Source organism: Rhipicephalus microplus, chromosome X (assembly GCF_043290135.1).
Source record: "Rhipicephalus microplus isolate Deutch F79 chromosome X, USDA_Rmic, whole genome shotgun sequence".
Classification (NCBI taxonomy): Eukaryota; Metazoa; Arthropoda; class Arachnida; order Ixodida; family Ixodidae; genus Rhipicephalus; species Rhipicephalus microplus.
In genome coordinates this window covers 227810602-227824792 of record NC_134710.1, presented here as the reverse complement: position 1 = coordinate 227824792, position 14191 = coordinate 227810602, and the positions used below count along the sequence as shown (strand labels likewise).

Below are 14191 nucleotides of genomic sequence, written 5' to 3'. Positions count from 1 at the left end.
ACGTGAACAAATGACGAAGGTATGTGAATGGTGCAAACGTGATAATCATCAAGTGCGTGTCATGTAACAACATGACTGCATGCCACGCTCAAGATGCGCTCACGGTCGTTTCGCTAGCTTCCCTTATACCAAACTAGCTATTACGAGACGTGAACAAATGACGAAGGTATGTGAATGGTGCAAACGTGATAATCATCAAGTGCGTGTCATGTAACAACATGACTGCATGCCACGCTCAAGATGCGCTCGCGGTCGTTTCGCTAGCTTCCTTTATACCAAACTAGGTATTACGAGACGTGAACAAATGACGAAGGTATGTGAATGGTGCAAACGTGATAATCATCAAGTGCGTGTCATGTAACAACATGACTGCATGCCACGCTCAAGATGCGCTCGCGGTCGTTTCGCTAGCTTCCTTTATACCAAATTAGGTATTACGAGACGTGAACAAATGACGAAGGTATGTGAATGGTGCGAACGTGATAATCATCAAGTGCGTGTCATGTAACAACATGACTGCATGCCACGCTCAAGATGCGCTCACGGTCGTTTCGCTAGCTTCCCTTATACCAAACTAGGTATTACGAGACGTGAACAAATGACGAAGGTATGTGAATGGTGCAAACGTGATAATCATCAAGTGCGTGTCATGTAACAACATGACTGCATGCCACGCTCAAGATGCGCTCGCGGTCGTTTCGCTAGCTTCCTTTATACCAAATTAGGTATTACGAGACGTAAACAAATGACGAAGGTATGTGAATGGTGCAAACGTGATAATCATCAAGTGCGTGTCATGTAACAACATGACTGCATGCCACGCTCAAGATGCGCTCGCGGCCGTTTCGCTTGCTTCCCTTATACCCAATTAGGTATTACGAGACGTGAACAAATGACGAAGGTATGTGAATGGTGCAAACGGGATAATCATCAAGTGCGTGTTATGTAACAACATGACTACGTGCAACGCTCAAGATGCGCTCATGGTCGTTTCGCTAGCTTCCCTTATACCAAACTAGGTATTACGAGACGTGAACAAATGACGAAGGTATGTGAATGGTGCAAACGTGATAATCATCAAGTGCGTGTCATGTAACAACATGACTGCATGCCACGCTCAAGAGGCGCTCACGGTCGTTTCGCTAGCTTCCCTTATACCAAATTAGGTATTACGAGACGTGAACAAATGACGAAGGTATGTGAATGGTGCAAACGTGATAATCATCACGTGCGTGTCATGTAACAACATGACTGCCTGCCACGCTGATGATGCGCTCACGGTCGTTTCGCTAGCTTCCCTTATACCAAACTAGGTATTCCGAGACGTGAACAAATGACGAAGGTATGTGAATGATGCAAACGTGATAATCATCAAGTGCGTGTCATGTAACAACATGACTGCATGCCACGCTCAAGATGCGCTCGCGGTCGTTTCGCTAGCTTCCTTTATACCAAATTAGGTATTACGAGACGTGAACAAATGACGAAGGTATGTGAATGGTGCAAACGTGATAATCATCAAGTGCGTGTCATGTAACAACATGACTGCATGCCACGCTCAAGATGCGCTTGCGGTCGTTTCGCTAGCTTCCTTTATACCAAATTAGGTATTACGAGACGTAAACAAATGACGAAGGTATGTGACTGGTGCAAACGTGATAATCATCAAGTGCGTGTCATGTAACAACAAGACTGCATGCCACGCTCAAGATGCGCTCACGGTCGTTTCGCTAGCTTCCCTTATACCAAATTAGGTATTACGAGACGTGAACAAACGACGAAGGTATGTGAATGGTGCAAACGTGATAATCATCACGTGCGTGTCTTGTAACAACATGACTGCCTGCCACGCTGATGATGCACTCACGGTCGTTTCGCTAGCTTCCCTTATACCAAAGTAGGTATTCCGAGACGTGAACAAATGACGAAGGTATGTGAATGGTGCATACGGGATAATCATCAAGTGCGTGTCATGTAACAACATAACTACGTGCCACGCTCAAGATGCGCTCACGGTCGTTTCGCTAGCTTCCCTTATACCAAACTAGGTATTACGAGACGTGAACAAATGACGAAGGTATGTGAATGGTGCAAACGGGATAATAATCAAGTGCGTGTCATGTAACAACATGACTACGTGCCACGCTCAAGATGCGCTCACGGTCGTTTCGCTAGCTTCCTTTATACCAAACTAGGTATTACGAGACGTGAACAAATGACGAAGGTATGTGAATGGTGCAAACGTGATAATCATCACGTGCGTGTCATGTAACAACATGACTGCCTGCCACGCTGATGATGCACTCACGGTCGTTTCGCTAGCTTCCCTTATACCAAACTAGGTATTACGAGACGTGAACAAATGACGAAGGTATGTGAATGGTGCAAACGTGATAATCATCAAGTGCGTGTCATGTAACAACATGACTGCATGCCACGCTCAAGATGCGCTCACGGTCGTTTCGCTAGCTTCCCTTATACCAAACTAGGTATTCCGAGACGTGAACAAATGACGAAGGTATGTGAATGGTGCATACGGGATAATCATCAAGTGCGTGTCATGTAACAACATGACTACGTGCCACGCTCAAGATGCGCTCACGGTCGTTTCGCTAGCTTCCCTTATACCAAACTAGGTATTACGAGACGTGAACCAATGACGAAGGTATGTGAATGGTGCAAACGTGATAATCATCACGTGCGTGTCATGTAACATCATGACTGCCTGCCACGCTGATGATGCACTCACGGTCGTTTCGCTAGCTTCCCTTATACCAAACTAGGTATTACGAGACGTGAACAAATGACGAAGGTATGTGAATGGTGCAAACGTGATAATCATCAAGTGCGTGTCATGTAACAACATGACTGCTTGCCACGCTCAAGATGCGCTCACGGTCGTTTCGCTAGCTTCCCTTATACCAAACTAGGTATTACGAGACGTGAACAAATGACGAAGGTATGCGAATGGTGCAAACGTGATAATCATCAAGTGCGTGTCATGTAACAACATGACTGCATGCCACGCTCAAGATGCGCTCGCGGTCGTTTCGCTAGCTTCCTTTATACCAAATTAGGTATTACGAGACGTGAACAAATGACGAAGGTATGGGAATGGTGCAAACGTGATAATCATCAAGTGCGTGTCATGTAACAACATGACTGCATGCCACGCTCAAGATGCGCTCGCGGTCGTTTCGCTAGCTTCCTTTATACCAAATTAGGTATTACGAGACGTGAACAAATGACGAAGGTATGCGAATGGTGCAAACGTGATAATCATCAAGTGCGTGTCATGTAACAACATGACTGCATGCCACGCTCAAGATGCGCTCACGGTCGTTTCGCTAGCTTCCCTTATACCAAACTAGGTATTACGAGACGTGAACAAATGACGAAGGTATGTGAATGGCGCAAACGTGATAATCATCAAGTGCGTGTCATGTAACAACATGACTGCATGCCACGCTCAAGATGCGCTCGCGGTCGTTTCGCTAGCTTCCTTTATACCAAATTAGGTATTACGAGACGTGAACAAATGACGAAGGTATGTGAATGGTGCAAACGTGATAATCATCAAGTGCGTGTCATGTAACAACATGACTGCATGCCACGCTCAAGATGCTCTCACGGTCGTTTCGCTAGCTTCCCTTATACCAAACTAGGTATTCCGAGACGTGAACAAATGACGAAGGTATGTGAATGGTGCATACGGGATAATCATCAAGTGCGTGTCATGTAACAACATGACTACGTGCCACGCTCAAGATGCGCTCACGGTCGTTTCGCTAGCTTCCCTTATACCAAACTAGGTATTACGAGACGTGAACCAATGACGAAGGTATGTGAATGGTGCAAACGTGATAATCATCACGTGCGTGTCATGTAACAACATGACTGCCTGCCACGCTGATGATGCACTCACGGTCGTTTCGCTAGCTTCCCTTATACCAAACTAGGTATTACGAGACGTGAACAAATGACGAAGGTATGTGAATGGTGCAAACGTGATAATCATCAAGTGCGTGTCATGTAACAACATGACTGCTTGCCACGCTCAAGATGCGCTCACGGTCGTTTCGCTAGCTTCCCTTATACCAAACTAGGTATTACGAGACGTGAACAAATGACGAAGGTATGCGAATGGTGCAAACGTGATAATCATCAAGTGCGTGTCATGTAACAACATGACTGCATGCCACGCTCAAGATGCGCTCACGGTCGTTTCGCTAGCTTCCCTTATACCAAATTAGGTATTACGAGACGTGAACAAATGACGAAGGTATGTGAATGGTGCAAACGTGATAATCATCACGTGCGTGTCATGTAACAACATGACTGCCTGCCACGCTGATGATGCACTCACGGTCGTTTCGCTAGCTTCCCTTATACCAAACTAGGTATTACGAGACGTGAACAAATGACGAAGGTATGTGAATGGTGCAAACGTGATAATCATCAAGTGCGTGTCATGTAACAACATGACTGCTTGCCACGCTCAAGATGCGCTCACGGTCGTTTCGCTAGCTTCCCTTATACCAAACTAGGTATTACGAGACGTGAACAAATGACGAAGGTATGCGAATGGTGCAAACGTGATAATCATCAAGTGCGTGTCATGTAACAACATGACTGCATGCCACGCTCAAGATGCGCTCGCGGTCGTTTCGCTAGCTTCCTTTATACCAAATTAGGTATTACGAGACGTGAACAAATGACGAAGGTATGTGAATGGTGCAAACGTGATAATCATCAAGTGCGTGTCATGTAACAACATGACTGCATGCCACGCTCAAGATGCGCTCGCGGTCGTTTCGCTAGCTTCCTTTATACCAAATTAGGCATTACGAGACGTGAACAAATGACGAAGGTATGCGAATGGTGCAAACGTGATAATCATCAAGTGCGTGTCATGTAACAACATGACTGCATGCCACGCTCAAGATGCGCTCACGGTCGTTTCGCTAGCTTCCCTTATACCAAACTAGGTATTACGAGACGTGAACAAATGACGAAGGTATGTGAATGGCGCAAACGTGATAATCATCAAGTGCGTGTCATGTAACAACATGACTGCATGCCACGCTCAAGATGCGCTCGCGGTCGTTTCGCTAGCTTCCTTTATACCAAATTAGGTATTACGAGACGTGAACAAATGACGAAGGTATGTGAATGGTGCAAACGTGATAATCATCAAGTGCGTGTCATGTAACAACATGACTGCATGCCACGCTCAAGATGCTCTCACGGTCGTTTCGCTAGCTTCCCTTATACCAAACTAGGTATTCCGAGACGTGAACAAATGACGAAGGTATGTGAATGGTGCATACGGGATAATCATCAAGTGCGTGTCATGTAACAACATGACTACGTGCCACGCTCAAGATGCGCTCACGGTCGTTTCGCTAGCTTCCCTTATACCAAACTAGGTATTACGAGACGTGAACCAATGACGAAGGTATGTGAATGGTGCAAACGTGATAATCATCACGTGCGTGTCATGTAACAACATGACTGCCTGCCACGCTGATGATGCACTCACGGTCGTTTCGCTAGCTTCCCTTATACCAAACTAGGTATTACGAGACGTGAACAAATGACGAAGGTATGTGAATGGTGCAAACGTGATAATCATCAAGTGCGTGTCATGTAACAACATGACTGCTTGCCACGCTCAAGATGCGCTCACGGTCGTTTCGCTAGCTTCCCTTATACCAAACTAGGTATTACGAGACGTGAACAAATGACGAAGGTATGCGAATGGTGCAAACGTGATAATCATCAAGTGCGTGTCATGTAACAACATGACTGCATGCCACGCTCAAGATGCGCTCGTGGTCGTTTCGCTAGCTTCCTTTATACCAAATTAGGTATTACGAGACGTGAACAAATGACGAAGGTATGTGAATGGTGCAAACGTGATAATCATCAAGTGCGTGTCATGTAACAACATGACTGCATGCCACGCTCAAGATGCGCTCGCGGTCGTTTCGCTAGCTTCCTTTATACCAAATTAGGTATTACGAGACGTGAACAAATGACGAAGGTATGCGAATGGTGCAAACGTGATAATCATCAAGTGCGTGTCATGTAACAACATGACTGCATGCCACGCTCAAGATGCGCTCACGGTCGTTTCGCTAGCTTCCCTTATACCAAACTAGGTATTACGAGACGTGAACAAATGACGAAGGTATGTGAATGGCGCAAACGTGATAATCATCAAGTGCGTGTCATGTAACAACATGACTGCATGCCACGCTCAAGATGCACTCGCGGTCGTTTCGCTAGCTTCCTTTATACCAAATTAGGTATTACGAGACGTGAACAAATGACGAAGGTATGTGAATGGTGCAAACGTGATAATCATCAAGTGCGTGTCATGTAACAACATGACTGCATGCCACGCTCAAGATGCTCTCACGGTCGTTTCGCTAGCTTCCCTTATACCAAATTAGGTATTACGACGTGAACAAATGACGAAGGTATGTGAATGGTGCAAACGTGATAATCATCAAGTGCGTGTCATGTAACAACATGACTGCATGCCACGCTCAAGATGCGCTCACGGTCGTTTCGCTAGCTTCCCTTATACCAAACTAGGTATTCCGAGACGTGAACAAATGACGAAGGTATGTGAATGGTGCATACGGGATAATCATCAAGTGCGTGTCATGTAACAACATGACTACGTGCCACGCTCAAGATGCGCTCACGGTCGTTTCGCTAGCTTCCCTTATACCAAACTAGGTATTACGAGACGTGAACCAATGACGAAGGTATGTGAATGGTGCAAACGTGATAATCATCACGTGCGTGTCATGTAACAACATGACTGCCTGCCACGCTGATGATGCACTCACGGTCGTTTCGCTAGCTTCCCTTATACCAAACTAGGTATTACGAGACGTGAACAAATGACGAAGGTATGTGAATGGTGCAAACGTGATAATCATCAAGTGCGTGTCATGTAACAACATGACTGCTTGCCACGCTCAAGATGCGCTCACGGTCGTTTCGCTAGCTTCCCTTATACCAAACTAGGTATTACGAGACGTGAACAAATGACGAAGGTATGCGAATGGTGCAAACGTGATAATCATCAAGTGCGTGTCATGTAACAACATGACTGCATGCCACGCTCAAGATGCGCTCGTGGTCGTTTCGCTAGCTTCCTTTATACCAAATTAGGTATTACGAGACGTGAACAAATGACGAAGGTATGTGAATGGTGCAAACGTGATAATCATCAAGTGCGTGTCATGTAACAACATGACTGCATGCCACGCTCAAGATGCGCTCGCGGTCGTTTCGCTAGCTTCCTTTATACCAAATTAGGTATTACGAGACGTGAACAAATGACGAAGGTATGCGAATGGTGCAAACGTGATAATCATCAAGTGCGTGTCATGTAACAACATGACTGCATGCCACGCTCAAGATGCGCTCACGGTCGTTTCGCTAGCTTCCCTTATACCAAACTAGGTATTACGAGACGTGAACAAATGACGAAGGTATGTGAATGGCGCAAACGTGATAATCATCAAGTGCGTGTCATGTAACAACATGACTGCATGCCACGCTCAAGATGCACTCGCGGTCGTTTCGCTAGCTTCCTTTATACCAAATTAGGTATTACGAGACGTGAACAAATGACGAAGGTATGTGAATGGTGCAAACGTGATAATCATCAAGTGCGTGTCATGTAACAACATGACTGCATGCCACGCTCAAGATGCTCTCACGGTCGTTTCGCTAGCTTCCCTTATACCAAATTAGGTATTACGACGTGAACAAATGACGAAGGTATGTGAATGGTGCAAACGTGATAATCATCAAGTGCGTGTCATGTAACAACATGACTGCATGCCACGCTCAAGATGCGCTCACGGTCGTTTCGCTAGCTTCCCTTATACCAAACTAGGTATTACGAGACGTGAACAAATGACGAAGGTATGTGAATGGTGCAAACGTGATAATCATCAAGTGCGTGTCATGTAACAACATGACTGCATGCCACGCTCAAGATGCGCTCGCGGTCGTTTCGCTAGCTTCCTTTATACCAAACTAGGTATTACGAGACGTGAACAAATGACGAAGGTATGTGAATGGTGCAAACGTGATAATCATCAAGTGCGTGTCATGTAACAACATGACTGCATGCCACGCTCAAGATGCGCTCGCGGTCGTTTCGCTAGCTTCCTTTATACCAAATTAGGTATTACGAGACGTGAACAAATGACGAAGGTATGTGAATGGTGCGAACGTGATAATCATCAAGTGCGTGTCATGTAACAACATGACTGCATGCCACGCTCAAGATGCGCTCACGGTCGTTTCGCTAGCTTCCCTTATACCAAACTAGGTATTACGAGACGTGAACAAATGACGAAGGTATGTGAATGGTGCAAACGTGATAATCATCAAGTGCGTGTCATGTAACAACATGACTGCATGCCACGCTCAAGATGCGCTCGCGGTCGTTTCGCTAGCTTCCTTTATACCAAATTAGGTATTACGAGACGTAAACAAATGACGAAGGTATGTGAATGGTGCAAACGTGATAATCATCAAGTGCGTGTCATGTAACAACATGACTGCATGCCACGCTCAAGATGCGCTCACGGTCGTTTCGCTAGCTTCCCTTATACCAAACTAGGTATTACGAGACGTGAACAAATGACGAAGGTATGCGAATGGTGCAAACGTGATAATCATCAAGTGCGTGTCATGTAACAACATGACTGCATGCCACGCTCAAGATGCGCTCACGGTCGTTTCGCTAGCTTCCCTTATACCAAACTAGGTATTCTGAGACGTGAACAAATGACGAAGGTATGTGAATGGTGCAAACGCGATAATCATCAAGTGCGTGTCATGTAACAACATGACTGCATGCCACGCTGATGATGAGCTCGCGGCCGTTTCGCTAGCTTCACATGTACCAAGTTTGGTATCAGGCGACGTGAATGAATGACGAAGGTGCGTGACTTGTGCGAACAAATATAATCATGAGGTGCGTGTCATATAAGAACATGACTTCAAGCCTCACTCAAGGCACCAGGACACTTCGACGGGACCAGGAACGCATGCGCGCCGGCGTTCGTTTCATCGCGTCACGATGGCGATGCCACGCCAGGCGCCGATCTGCGCCTGCCACATACTTGCAGGTGTGCGTCGCGCTGCGTTCCTTAGACGCATGCACGTGTGAGTGTGGCGGGCGTTCCTCTGTCACGAAGAGGGGCAGACGCAGTGCTGTCTGGGTAACGTCATCGGCGCGAAATGCACTATGTCACATCTCGCGCCGGTTGCCGCTTGGTCGCGCTGACGAACGCTGGTCGCGCCTGGCGTCAGACTATAGAGTGCTCGCGCTGCCAGCGCAGCGTTGCTGTGCTCTGCGTGCACGCGCGTCAACGTTCCGTCCGAGTGTGTTAGGTCATTCGTGATGCGCTTGTGGCCGTTTCGCTAGCTCCACATATACCAATTTTAGTATCAGGTGACGTCCATAGATGACGAAGGTAAATGACACGTTCAAACATGATAACCATGAAAGGAAGTAAGGTATGGCCTAATTTACTTCCGCCTCGTAACGTTGTGCTCATTTTAAAGTAACATATCAACCTTCCTCATTCGTGCTTCGCATATCATAGATTCGCACTGTATGTGGGATCTGCCAATTTTTTTTTTCACCACAGCTTTTAGACCACAAAATGAGGCTGGACCACATCTGCCTGCCCAGCAGCCCCCACTTCTGATTAAAAGAGTACCCCCCCCCCCCCCACCGTCTCGGAAAAAAAAATTCTGCCTACGCCCCTGATTGGCGGTCATGTACATAGCTGCCAAAATGTTTGCATAATTTTGACGGATTTTTTTTTTTGTTGTGATTCGAGACTTTAGTTGTAATTTGTGCTGTGTGAAATTGGTCCTTCTATATCTGTTTGTTTATCACCACTATGTGGCTGGATGAATGTGCGGCTTATTTTCGTGGACAGACATGTAGGAGAGTATAAGTGGCTGTCACCAAGAAAATCTGCGGCGCACGTGCGTCTCATGTACTCGCTTGTACCAGCGACGAGCAACATGTGAAACTTCTGTGTTCGTTACTCTCGCAGGTATGACCGTGCAGGACATTGAGGAAGAGAATGCACAAACCATCAACGACTTGTACCGCCTGCTGAAGAAGTACAGCAACCTCCGGGGCATCGTGCACGGACTGCAGATTGCCTACACGGACGCTAAGGTGTACCCTTTCATACCGCGCTACAACATGCTCAAGGATATGATCAAGTGCGTGCTCCGGGACCCGAGCTACATGGAGGTCTGCCACGAAGACATCTCCCGGACCTAGTGGCGCCGCCCGCTTGCCGCTGGTTGCATCAGCCTATCGCTGTTGCCGCGCTCTGTCGTATCGCGCTCTATTTCAACACCGCTGACTCTCTCGAAACGGACCGCGGCACCAGACGCAGCGCTCTGCTCGCTGCGAGGGAGCCGCGGTCACGTCGCGCTGCATTGCTGCTCCTTCCGCTGCACCCCGCTCCTTCCGATCACGCTCGGCCTAAGCGCTAACATTACACAAGTTGCCCGGTCTAAATACAAGCTAGCTGCAGTTCGCATCTTGTTTTATCTGATTCGGCTTTATTGAAATCGTGTTTCGTTTGCGTCGATCATTTCCAAGAAACACTCGAAGGAACAAAAAAAAAAGACAACTAAATAGAAAAGTCTCACTTCAGTGGTATCTGTCTGGACGTGCAATGAATGTGCGCGGAGCGCGCGTCTCTGTATAGCCGGCTGGCTGGTGGTAACAAAACGTCATTCGTGTCAGCATGGCGAGCGAACCATCTTCACCGGTGAGGCGTCATGTCAGAGAAACGGGCCCACTGCAACGCTCACAGCGCAACACACTTATTGAGGTCGACCGACAAGTAACCGTTCCGAAAGCGCTTTCTTTTTGCCTTCTTTTTTTTTCTCTGGCAAGCACGCGTGATAAGCAAGTTTTCCTTGCTTTGGCTTTTGCTCGTTCTCGCGGCAACGTCGTTAGCTGGGTGGCCGAGCCGAATGTGTACGACGGGCGCCAGATTCACCGCGCATAGGTGTTGCCGGCGCGGCGCCCGGGCATCGTTTATTGGGGCAAAAGTGAAAAACTGTCTCGCGACCGAGGAGGCGCACACCTAGTTCGTCGTTAGCGTGGTCATTAAGACATCCATTAGTGACTGAGCGCCGCCCCTCTCAGCCCCGTTGCCCCATCAAAGAGCACTGTAGCGGAGACACGCGAGACTTCTCGTTTTTTTCCCCATCGACGGACACACAGTGCTCGTCTTGCGCCGCGATCACGAAGACCGCTCAGGTGTCAGACGACGGAACTCTGCGTTTGGAAAAACTTCCTCGCCTGTCTGTGAACTCGCTTACTGTACACGGTGCCGCTTAATGTACTCACACACACACGGAAACTCACTGTCGCTTCAACGCTTCTCAGCAACGATGAGCTTATGCGTCCTATGTAATGCTCGCAAATTAACTTACACGAGGGCCAATTTTAGCGTACCTTGGGCGCGCGACTAGCTTGCCACGGGCATATTCAACATCACGACGTATTTCATGCCAAGGAGGATAGACAGAGAAGAGAAATAAATGACGCGCTCGGCAGGCGATGCCGGGCGCATTTTTGTTTTTTTTTTTACTGTTCCACTATCGGGGTGTTCGGGCTGTGTAGTATATATGGAGCCGAGCCCTGGGTGAACTGGTTGGGAAGACGTGCTTTCGAAGTTGCGAAGCGACTGCGTTGTCTTGTCGCGCACAGCTGCGCGGTGTAGCTCGACTGCCACTGCAAATACACGGAGGGTAGGGTCTTTTGCTGATTTTTTCCCCTTTACTGCATTATCTCGTGGTTTGCTCTCCAAAAAAAAAAAAAAAATCTAGTGAAGAGGCGCTAGGGCGGAGCCGTGTGCACCGTATAGAAACATGCGGTGTCGCTCAGAGAGACAGGGGTCGGCAACCTTTTTGCAGAAGTTGGTCGGGTGACCGAAAAAAGCGTCAGGTAGCGAGCTAGGCTGCGATTCAAGCGGCTGTGCGAAACAAAGAACCGACGCCAGAAAGTGTTACTCCTGCATTTGCTTAAGCGGTAGCCAAAAAGAAAAAAAAACAAAACAAAACTACCAGTTAAAGTTCGCCACGTAACACGACACTGCGGCGCACGTGCCTTCCAGCGGGCCGTTTTTTACGATATCAGCACAGATGACACGTGTGCTGGTGTGGTTGGTTGTTAGATAGCAATTCGAGCCTGATTAAGCTGTGAGACATTAAACGAAATAAGAAAGTGCCATAGCGGGGTGGGATAAGTCATTCTTTTTTCTCGTGCTGCTGTGCGCGATGCTGCATGTACATTTTCTCGTAAAAATGATTCTTCCCTCGCTCTTTCTCTCTCTGGAAAAAAGCAGCCGGCTCTGTGCGCCACTGGTTGTCGACCCCTTAGCCACGCCACCTTAGACTACGTTTGTTTATTCGAATTTGAGTATGTAAACAAAGGGTGAATCAGTCTTCGTAACAGTAAACAAACAAACTATCCAGCTGCACATTAAATACACGCGCTACGAAATTGTTAATCAGTGGTATCGAGTAAAAAAAAGAAAAAAAGTTGTACAATCGCGATGTAATCGCACATCTATTGTCGTAGAGGGGCGACGGATTCAAACGGCTGCTCCTATCCACGCAAAAGCATTTTACCTGCAGTAGTCTTAGCGACCAACGTCTGTGCTGCCGCTGCTCTAGTTACCAGTACAACGCAAAGAAAAAAAAAGTGTGTTAACCTTTTTGCCGCTAGTCTACCGCATTGGATCCACTTTGAATCGATCGTGTAGAAGTCGCGTCGTTGGCATTAGATATACTGCATATACCGGGTTTGTTGTTGCTTTTGTTTTTGTTTTCTCAAACAATATATGTGTGTGTGTGTGCATGTATACGGAGCAGAGGGATGAATCGCTATTTTGGTTCCTCTCTCTATAAACGCTGTCTGTGTGTCGTACGTACATATCACAACGTGTCAACGAGCGCTGTTTTAAAACACGAGAAAGAGCGCAGTTTGCATGGCATGCCTTGTCACGCTGTTTGTATACATACGTTGATGTCTCCATGTGATACCGGGCTTACAAGGCTTCTTGTAACATATGTGTTTGCCGGTGTGCCGGATTGTGATTTTTGTAATTGTTGCACGTCGAGCTGCAGGGACACGGCCGAGCGAATGCATGCGCCGCCGCGTATTTTACGACACACGCAAGGCGCGCCCACGCGGATGCCCACGAAGACGTCGATACCGGACATGACAACACACACTAACACGCACACATACATCTATTGCATTCCCCACCTTCATTCATCTTTATCCTCAAGGAGATATTCGCTATCACTTGTCGTTAATGTATACGGTTTGTTTGTTTTGTTTGCGCCAATCTCTCCTGAAAGGTTAATTGATTGATATGTGGGGTTTAACGTCCTAAAACCACCATATGATTATGAGAGACGCCGTAGTGGAGGGCTCCGGTCTCCGGAAAGATCAGAAAGCCCGTAATACAGGCGTGTTCGCTACTAAGGCATGCCGCTTGGCTGGACTTCCAGTTAGAAACTCAAGTCAGTGCTTCACGCTGTGCAAGGATTTTCAAACGAAGGTTACGCTGAAATACGTGACTTTGGCGCAGTCGGAAATGTTAAAGTAAGCGTCGGTGCTGGACTCACTCCCCCTCCCCACCCCGTATTATTCCCTGGAGGTGTATTTTGCACACAAGCTGAGTGTACATATACACACAAGCTCACAACATCTCCTACTCCAAAATACGACACAAACATTAAAACGCTGCCTTACTATTGTTCGCTTCTCGAGGGCGTTCCTCGTTTTGGTTTCAAGAAACAGTATTGAGCGTTATTTCATTACTCTTTCAGCGATGGGCGGCCCTTCTGGTGCTGCAACATTCTCCGTCGTCACCGTTTAAAGGTGATGTTGACGGCCTTCATTTAGATGCACGTCTGTGCTGGGCTTTCGTGATGGTCTTACGGAAATGGCCGAGAGGAAGACGCCCCTCGGCCGACGAAAAGCGAGGCGGCTGGAACGACGGCGAGTGCGTGCAGTGCAGATTGATTCCGCCAACACCAGCAGTGGTTCGGTCGACAACACACAACCGTTTCTTTTTTTTCTTTTTCGTGC

The 14191-nt window shown here is 47.3% G+C and overlaps 1 protein-coding gene across 1 annotated transcript in view; it reads left to right on the top strand.

The window, feature by feature from the left end:
- Positions 1–10476, top strand: part of LOC119187447 (uncharacterized) — a 176597-nt gene extending 166121 nt beyond the window's left edge. Inside the window, exon 5 of the mRNA XM_037435559.2 lies at positions 10113–10476. Within this exon, the coding sequence (XP_037291456.1) occupies positions 10113–10348 (236 nt within the window). The 3' untranslated portion in view covers positions 10349–10476. The remainder of the gene's footprint in view (positions 1–10112) is intronic.
- Positions 10477–14191: the final 3715 nt, after the last annotated feature.